General features: G+C 42.4%; 1 protein-coding gene across 1 annotated transcript; it reads right to left on the bottom strand.

Moving 5' to 3' along the window:
- Positions 1 to 495: 495 nt before the first annotated feature.
- On the bottom strand, positions 496 to 4,722 carry LOC124859181 (zinc finger and SCAN domain-containing protein 5C-like). The gene is made up of 2 exons (XM_047351795.1): positions 4,451 to 4,722; positions 496 to 3,484 (listed from the first exon to the last, which is right to left on the bottom strand). Exons 1-2 carry the CDS (start codon positions 4,629 to 4,631, stop codon positions 2,544 to 2,546), a joined length of 1,122 nt encoding a protein of 373 aa, XP_047207751.1. The 5' UTR covers positions 4,632 to 4,722; the 3' UTR covers positions 496 to 2,543.
- Positions 4,723 to 10,128: the final 5,406 nt, after the last annotated feature.

The following is a 10,128-nucleotide window of genomic DNA, read 5'->3' as shown; positions in this document are numbered from 1 at the left end:
TTCAAAAATCCCTGCCAACCTTGTTTGTGTGCATGCCGCCATCAACTCTCTGAAGCATCAGGGCATAAATGAACAGAATCAGGTGAAATCCACCAGTAAACTGAAAAGGGGTTTGGATTAGTCTTTCAGTTAGGCCAACTCATTATCGGAAACACGCAATGCTGCTGCTGAATTTGGAAATGCCAATATGACTGCCAATAAATAAACAAACACCTAACTGAATAGTAATGACTTTCTGCAGCTGCATGGTTCGCTGGTGGATCAATGCCCTACATGTCTACGTCTCAAATCCTAAACCCAAAGGTTGCTTCTGAAAGGAGCTCCACAGGCCTGTGATTCACTGCAAACTGCTGTTTAAAAAATATGGTTAAAGGGAAATATAAAAGTGCAAACCTGTTACGTTTTGCTACTTTTTTAAGCTGGAGCAGAGCACGTCTACTGCAAATGTGCTTAGTGGAAAAAACTTTAATAAAAAGTAAACTCTCAGGCTTTGGGAATAATAACAAAAACTGTTTATTTTTGTTTTTCCTCAAAACTGTACCAGAAAAGAGGACATGTCAGAAGTAAAAAGGAAGACAGTACAGATTAGTTAAAACCCAAAATAATCAAACTGCCGAAAATTAGAATTTGTACTTGCACAGATGCAAAATACAATAAAACCGCTTCTCGTTTTCTATATATTAAAATATTAAATATTTAAACTTTAGACAAATGTTGTTTGTCTGAAACATAAAACATTTTGGCAGTCACCAAATACAGTGCTGTAAAAAATGATTTGTATTTGTAGTTGTCACCTTTAGATGTTTCAGATCATCAAACACATTTGAATTTCAGGCAAAAGATTACCTGAGTAAACACAAAATTCCGGTTTTCAAATGACGATTTCATTTATTAGAAGAAAAAAAGGTTTCCAAACCAAATGTGGTCCTGTATGAAAAAGTATTCACCCCTCATGTTAAATCATAGATTTAATGGGATTAACCACATGGCCTGGAAAGCTGAGTTCACTTCATTTTCACAAAACCCATGCAGGCCTGATTACTTCCAGACACATACAATCAAGAAACTACTTGAATAGAACCTTTCTGACAACATGAAGTAGGCTAAAGCACCTCAGGCCTCAGTTAAGATCGGTGTTTATGATTCAATATGATTTAGACTAGACAGAAACAGCATCAACCTGAGAGCTCGAAGGTGAAATCCACTGCTGACCAAAAATATTCTGTAGACCAATGAGATAAAAGAGGAACTTTTTGGAAGGTGTGCATCCTGCCTAAAACTAGCACCGCATTTCAGAAAAGGAATGTCACACCAACAGTTAAACATGGTCCTGGTAGTCTGATGGTCTGGGGCTGCTTCTCTTCTTTAGGACCTAGACGGCTTGCCGTAACTGGTACAACTATGAATTCTGCCCTGAAACCAAAGGAGAATATCCCGGGTCACCAGCTCGTGATCTTAAGCTCATTAAAGCCTGGGTTAAGAAGGACAATGATCTGAAGCACACCAGTCCACCACTAAAGGGCTCCAAACAATGAAAAATAAATGGAGATGCCTAGTCAAAGGCTGGACTCAAATTCAAATACTGTGACATGACCTCGAACAAGTTGCTCATGCTAAAACCCTCCAAAATGGCTGAATTAAAACAATTCTGCAAAGTAAAGTGGACCTAAATTCCCACACAACAATCTAAAGCACTCATTGATAGTTGCCACAAAGGAAGAAAGGTTAGGTTTAGGGGTTTAATAAACAATTTAACATAGGGCCCAGGTTGGATTGTACAACCGTCTTCCCTTAATAAATGAAATCATCATTTGGAAACAACAGTTTGCATTTACTCAGGTTATTTCTTTGTGTGATAAAAAATTTGTTTGATGATCTGAGGCCTGATAGTAAAATCATAAACAAAAGAAATCTGCAAGGGGGGAAACTACTTTTTCACAGCACCGTATGACTTTTTATAGAAATGTGTTTTAATGGGAGATAAACTCCAAATCTCTAACCTCACTTTGACTCCTGTCAGCCTGTATGTGTCCATATTTGTTTTCTTCAACAACTTATTATTATATATTGAATTTTTTCCAACTTGTTTGAATCCATATTTTTTTGTAAACTTTTTTTGGCATCATAGTACTTCCTAATGCATTCTTACAAAAAAAAAAAAAAAATCATATCATGCAGAGTTCTTCCAACAGCCTACAAGTGGCTTGTTAAATAATAATAAAAAATAAGGTCTTTATTGGTTTTGCTCAGCACTTTTCATGTCTTTTGTGACCTGTGGTTATATATAACAATCTCTTCTAATGACTTATTAATAAAGGAATTTATTAAACTTTTTCCTTTGTAGTTTTTTTTGTGGATTAAAATAAATATAAAAAACTGTTATAAAAACAGAAAAAAATAAACACATCTTTGAGCAACTTCCTTAAAAAAAAACACAGCACATTAAATATAAATATTGTCTTTGATTATGATTGTAAAAAATATCCTAAAATTGTCACTAAGATGCTTCTTCAAAGTAATCTTCTTAATAAAAAACGAGCCCGTCATTTTTTCTGAGCGTGGGTACCCAAATGGGATTTCAGGTGCGCACTTTGCAGGAAGCCCTTCCCACAGACGTCACACCTGTACGGTCTCTCTCCCGTGTGGCTTCTGATGTGCTTCTTCAGATGCCCGCTGTGGGTGAAACTCTTACAGCACAGCGAGCAGCAGAAGGGCTTCTCGCCCGTGTGGATCCTCATGTGGATCTTCAGATCTCCCTTGCGTCTGCACTCTTTGCCGCAGACGTTGCAGCGATGCAGTTTCACCCCGGCGTGGCCGGCCATGTGCTCCTTCAGAGAAGTCGTGCTTTTGAAGAGCTTTCCACACACGGGGCAGCACTTTGAGTTCTCGTGAGATCTGAGGTGCGCGTCGAGGCTCTCGGCAGACTCGAAGGTTCCTCCGCACACGGCGCACAGGACGCCGACGACCCTCGAATGGGTTTGGAAAGTGTGGTTCATCAGGAGGTGACTGGAGGGAAAGGACTCGGCACACAAAGAGCATTGGTAGTCAGCTGCAGGTGAGTTCAGGTGAGATGAATCTGTGGATTCTCTAGAGATGACAAAACTAGATTGGCCCTGTTCTGTTTGATCAGGTGTAAAAATGGCAGCAGCTTCATCTTGTAATGGCGGAATTGAGAGAAGAGGTGGTTTGACCTCTGCTGGTTTTGCTTCCTGGATCTCCTGAAACTCATCTGGTTCGGAGCTTTGAGTCCAACGTTGCCCAGGTGGTTTTCTATCTTCCTGCTCCCGCTCCTCCCCGACAGCTGCATGAGGGAGATTTTCCCCATCCATTCCGGTCCGTTTTTGCTCCTCCTGATCAGCAGCCCAGAGTTCATGGTCTTCCTCTTTAATGTGAAGAAGCTCTGGATTCCACTGATTTCCCTGATGGAGCCTGCACTCCTGCTCACAAGGAGTTTTGTCTTTACAGGCAGAGGGCTGAGGAAAGTCTGAAAGAAGAAAATAAATATTTTATTTTTAAATCCTTGATTTACAGTCAATACAATCATATTACTTTAAAATATAAACTGAAGACAAAGTCAAGTAAAAGCACATCCATATCTGTTCACTTCCTGGTAATATACAGGGCCTTGCAAAAGTATTCACACCGCTTGATGTTTTCCACATTTCGGTAGGTTGCAACCAGAAACTTCAGCAGAAACTTAATTTTCTTGGGATTTTTACAAGAGGCTAAACAGCACATTAGATATAAACTGGTGATGTGATGCGTACATAATGTTTTGCATGTAAGCCAGAGAGTTACATGTTTGTCTCATCTAGGCAGATCACGTGGAGGGAAAGCTAAAAGAAAAGCAATTCTCTAAGAAAATGTGTTAAAAATGTTTAAAATTCCAAAGAACTTTTGGCTACAGCAGGATGCCAGGTCTACGCATTACTGGCAGCTCATAATGAGGAACAGGAAGTTACAGGTAAGAGTGCTGGTAGTGGTACAAACCAGTGACACAACTGAAACAAACCATTGGGACCATTTTCTGAGATCTTTCAGTCGTTTCTGCCTGTCTCATTATATTCTAACACTGTTAAATACTGTTACTCAAAATAATACATGAATCAAACTGAGGATACAGTTTATAATTCCAGCATTCAGAATAATATTTGCAGAAAAAAAAAAAAAAAACATTAACAGAGGAATGGCAATAAGTGCCAGAATACTTCTAGTATTTTAAACACAGGAAGTTCAACAGACTAGAAGGATGTGAGTAAAAACCCTAGACGTCCTCGTAAAAAGCGACATTCATCGTATTTGGGCAGAAGCAGACAGTATATAAACACAGATACCAGGACAACCCTGCTGGTAGCTATTAGTACGGATCTGGTAGCGGGGCTATTCGGGGGGAAAGATCAGGTGTGATTTAGACCCAGTCCGCCCCAGCGATCAACAGCTTTGAACACACCTGTCCTCTGGCTCTGCAGCTCCAGCAGCAAACATCGCAGCCGATCGATCTCCTGCTTGGAGTTGGACGCTTCTTCTTCGTATTTGGCGATCGCCCCTTCGAAAACCTCTAAGATTTCTGCGACCACGGCCGTGAGCCGCTCGTTCACGAAGGCCCTGAGCAGCAGCGGAGACATTTTCATAAAGACGTGTGGTAAAATAATCTGGGTGACCCCGGCTGGAGGTTAATAACAAATAACAAAGCTGCTAAGGAGGGGGGCTTTTCTTCTTTGAAGTTTCAGCCGGGTGCTTGCATCCAGAGCGTGTCGTTATCGCCCTCTTCTGGATAAAGCCGAAATTGACACCGTCACCTCGGAAACAGCAAAGTTTGGATACACCTCATTCAAAGAGTTGTCTTTATTTTCATGACTATATTGTAGCTTCACACTGAAGGCATCAAAACTATGAATTAACACATGTGGAATTAGATACTGACAAAAAAGTGTGAAACAACTGAAAATATGTCTTATATTCTAGGTTCTTCAAAGTAGCCACCTTTTGCTTTGATTACTGCTCCGTACACTCTTGGCATTCTGTTGATGAGCTTCAAGAGGTAGTCACCTGAAATGATTTTCACTTCACAGGTGTGCCCTGTCAGGTTTAATAAGTGGGATTTCAAGCCTTATAAATGGGGTTGGGACCATCAGTTGTGTTGTGCAGGAGGTGGGTACAGTACACAGCTGATAGTCCTACTGAATAGACTGTTAAAATTTGTATTATGGCAAGAAAAAAGCAGCTAAGTAAAGAAAAACGAATGGCCATCATTACTTTAAGAAATGAAGGTCAGTCAGTCCGAACAATTGAGAAAACTTTGAAAGTGTCCCCAAGTGCAGTCGCAAAAACCATCAAGCGCTACAAAGAAACTGGCTCACATCAGGACCGGCCCAGGAAAGGAAGACCAAGAGTCACCTCTGCTGTGGACGATAAGTTCATCCGAGTCACCAGCCTCAGAAATCGCAGGTTAACAGCAGCTCAGATTAGAGAACAGGTCAATGCCACACAGAGTTCTAGCAGCAGACACATCTCTAGAACAACTGTTAAGAGGAGACTGTGTGAATCAGGCCTTCATGGTAAAATAGCTGCTAGGAAACCACTGCTGAGGACAGGCAACAAGCAGAAGAGACTTGTTTGGGCTAAAGAACACAAGGAATGGACATTAGACCAGTGGAAATCTGTGCTTTGGTCTGATGAGTTCAAGTTTGAGATCTTTGGTTCCAACCACCGTGTCTTTGTGCGGCGCAGAAGAGGTGAACGGATGGACTCTACATGCCTGGTTCCCACCGTGAAGCATGGAGGAGGAGGTGTGATGGTGTAGGGGTACATTGCTGGTGACACTGTTGGGGATTTATTCGAAATTGAAGGCATACTGAACCAGCATGGCTACCACAGCATCTTGCAGCGGCATGCTATTCCATCCGGTTTGCATTTAGTTGGACCATCATTTATTTTTCAACAGGACAATGACCCCAAACACACCTCCAGGCTGTTTAAGGGCTATTTGACCAAGAAGGAGAGTGATGGGGTGATGCGCCAAATGATCTGTCCTCCACAGTCACCGGACCTGAACCCAATCGAGATGGTTTGGGGTGAGCTGGACCGTACAGTGAAAGCAAAAGGGCCAACAAGTGCTAAGCATCTCTGGGAACTCCTTCAAGACTGTTGGAAAACCCTTTCAGGTGACTACCTCTTGAAGGTCATCAACAGAATACCAAGAGTGTGTGGAGCAGTAATCAAAGCAAAAGGTGGCTACTTTGAAGAACCTAGAATATAAGACATATTTTCAGTTGTTTCACACTTTTTTGTTCAGTATATAATTCCATATGTGTTAATTCATAGTTTTGATGCCTTCAGTGTGAAGCTACAATATTCATAGTCATGAAAATAAAGAAAACTCTTTGAATGAGAAGGTGTGTCCAAACCTTTGGTCTGTACTGTGTATATATATATATATATATATATATAATATGTGTGCTTATTTATTGTTACCCTGTCTCTATAGACCTGTGGCCATCTTCTGGCCTCCAAATACTTAACAGACCACATTCAAATCGCACATTCAATAGTCTATTTCGAGATATTTCAAAATGCTTATGGATTAATCTATTTTGCATTGAATGTAAACTTTATTTTACACATATTTTTTGATACGCTACCACATTTTGTCACATTACAAACAGAAACAATGTATGTTTAAGGTGGTTGTCTTAATGGAGAGTGAACTTCATCCCCAGTACCAAGCCTTTGAAGTCTGTGACAGGATTTCTGCCATTATTGCCCTGTATTTAGTTGCATCCAACTTCCAGTCAACTCTGACCAGCTTCTGCGTCTCTGCTGAAGAAATGCATCCCCACAGAATGAAGCCATTGGTGTTTTTACTGTAGGGAGGATGAGCAGTATTAGTTTTCTGCCACACTAAGTACATTACACACTGGTCAAAAAGCAAAATTTTGGTCTCATCTGACCACAACACTTCCTGCATGTTTACAGTTGCTGTGCCCTCCTACATGGTTTGTGGCAAACTGCAAATACTTTTTATGGCTTTCTTCTCACCATTCTTCCATAAAGCCAAATTTGAGGAGTGCAGAACTAATAGTTTCCTGTTAGTAGGTTCTCCAGCCTCACTTGTACATCTCTGTAGTTACTCCAGTGTAACAATGGGCCTCTTGTTCAATGTTCTGATACAGTTAAAGTTGTGCTATACACTTTCCATTTATAGATAATAGACTAAAGATTGCAAACAAGTTCACCCCAACTTTATTCCTGACCTGTTTACTATTTTCCTTGGTCTTTATGGTCCTTTATACATACTGGTAGAAAATATTTACTAATTAGCCTATTTCTAAAGGCAGTTGGCTGCAGTGGATCTTATGAGAGTAGAGTAAAGGAGAAATACTAATGCATGCTGCAGGTTGTGGATTTTTTATTTGTATAGCACTTTTAAAACCATTTATCATTTTAATTCCAGTATACTATTGCACTACTTGGTGCCAATCTGTCACATAAAATAAAGATTTACTTATCAATTACATATCAACAGAAAATTCAACACTGGTGTTAAAAAAACTTTTCTCACACTCTGGTTTCCTTTGATACAAAACTTTTGGTGGGAACAGAAAACAGCACAGAGTCCCCGGAGTCTGCATGTTCTGACAGTGACACATCCTTCTGTCCCCTTTCATTCATTAAGGTCACTGTGGAAATGTGATGTAATGCAGGGCTGAGTCGTGACCCTCAGTTTACCGCTTCCTCTCATCTCCCCAGCAGACCATCTGTCCCACGCTGGGCTAAGAGGAGATGAGAGCACAGGCGCAATGTGATCTGTACAGCATGATGCTGATCTCCATCTGCAACAGGAAACACACAGGATGGATGGATGGATGGATGGATGGAAGGAATAGACGGTTGGATGGATGGATGGATGGATGGATGGACGGACAGATGGATGGAATGATGGAAGGAATAGACGGTTGGATGGATGGATGGATGGATGGAAGGAATAGACGGTTGGATGGATGGATGGATGGATGGATGGACGGACAGATGGATGGAATGATGGAAGGAATAGACGGTTGGATGGATGGATGGATGGATGGATGGATGGATGGAATGATGGAAGGAATAGACGGTTGGATGGATGGATGGATGGATGGACGGACTGATGGATGGAATGATGGAAGGAATAGACGGTTGGATGGATGGATGGATGGATGGAATGATGGAAGGAATAGACGGGTGGATGGATGGATGGATGGATGGAAGGAATAGACGGTTGGATGGATGAATGGATGGATGGATGAATGGATGGATGGATGGATGGATGGATGGATGGATGGATGGACGGAGAGATGGATGGAATGATGGAAGGAATAGTTGGAAGGAATAGACGGTTGGATGGATGGATGAATGGATGGATGGATGGATGGAATGATGGAAGGAATAGACGGTTGGATGGATGGATGGATGGAATGATGGAAGGAATAGACGGTTGGATGGATGGATGGATGGATGAATGGATGGATGGATGGATGGAATGATGGAAGGAATAGACGGTTGGATGGATGGATGGATGGAATGATGGAAGGAATAGACGGTTGGATGGATGGATGGATGGATGGAATGATGGAAGGAATAGACGGTTGGATGGATGGATGGATGGATGGAAGGAATAGACGGTTGGATGGATGAATGGATGGATGGAATGATGGAAGGAATAGACGGTTGGATGGATGGATGGATGGATGAATGGATGGATGGATGGATTAACGGACAGATGGATGGAATGATGAAGGGAATAGACAGATGGATGGATGGATGGACGGACGGACGGACGGACAGATGGATGGAATGATGGAAGGAATAGACGGTTGGATGGATGGATGGATGGAAGGAATAGACAGTTGGATGGATGGAATGATGGAAGGAATAGACGGATGGATGGATGGATGGATGGACGGACGGACGGACAGATGGATGGAATGATGGAAGGAATAGACGGTTGGATGGATGGATGGATGGATGGAATGATGGAAGGAATAGACGGACGGATGGATGGATGGATGGATGGACAGATGGATGGAATGATGGAAGGAATAGACGGTTGGATGGATGGATGGATGGATGGATGGACGGACAGATGGATGGAATGATGGAAGGTATAGACGGTTGGATGGATGGATGGATGGAAGGAATAGACGGATGGACGGATGGATGGATGGATGGACAGATGGATGGAATGATGGAAGGAATAGACGGTTGGATGGATGGATGGATGAATGGATGGATGGATGGATGGATGGACGGACAGATGGATAGAATGATGGAAGGTATAGACGGTTGGATGGATGGATGGATGGAAGGAATAGACGGGTGGATGGATGGATGGATGGATGGAAGGAATACACGGTTGGATGGATGGATGGATGGATGGATGGAATGATGGAAGGAATAGACGGTTGGATGGATGGATGGATGGATGGATGGATGGATGGAACGATGGAATGAATAGACGGTTGGATGGATGGATGGATGGATGGATGGATGGATGGATGGATGGATGAATGGATGGATGGATGGATGGATGGATGGATGGATGGATTGATGGATGGATGGATGGACGGAGAGAGGGATGGAATGATGGAAGGAATAGTTGGAAGGAATAGACGGTTGGATGGAAGGATGGATGGATGGATGGACGGACAGATGGATGGAATGATGGAAGGAATAGTTGGATGGATGGAATGATGGAAGGAATAGACAGATGGATGGACGGACGGATGGATGGACGGACGGACGGATGGACGGACGGACAGATGGATGGAATGATGGAAGGAATAGACGGTTGGATGGATGGAAGGATGGATGGAATGAATAGACGGTTGGATGGATGGATGGATGGATGGATGGATTGATGGATGGATGGATGGACGGAGAGAGGGATGGAATGATGGAAGGAATAGTTGGAAGGAATAGACGGTTGGATGGAAGGATGGATGGATGGACGGACAGATGGATGGAATGATGGAAGGAATAGTTGGATGGATGGAATGATGGAAGGAATAGACAGATGGATGGACGGACGGATGGATGGACGGACGGACGGACGGACGGACAGATGGATGGAATGATGGAAGGAATAGACGG

The sequence above is a fragment of the Girardinichthys multiradiatus genome, chromosome 22, assembly GCF_021462225.1.
Source record: "Girardinichthys multiradiatus isolate DD_20200921_A chromosome 22, DD_fGirMul_XY1, whole genome shotgun sequence".
In the NCBI taxonomy this organism is placed as follows: Eukaryota; Metazoa; Chordata; class Actinopteri; order Cyprinodontiformes; family Goodeidae; genus Girardinichthys; species Girardinichthys multiradiatus.
This window is presented reverse-complemented; position numbering and strand designations above follow the sequence as displayed.

Coding starts and splice junctions, on each gene's coding strand:
- LOC124859181 (XM_047351795.1), bottom strand. CDS start 4,631: ATGAAAATGTCTCCGCTGCTGCTCAGGGCCTTCGTGAACGAGCGGCTC. Junction 3,485..4,450: donor GCTGCAGAGCCAGAGGACAG/GTGTGTTCAAAG, acceptor TTCTTCTTTCAG/ACTTTCCTCAGCCCTCTGCC.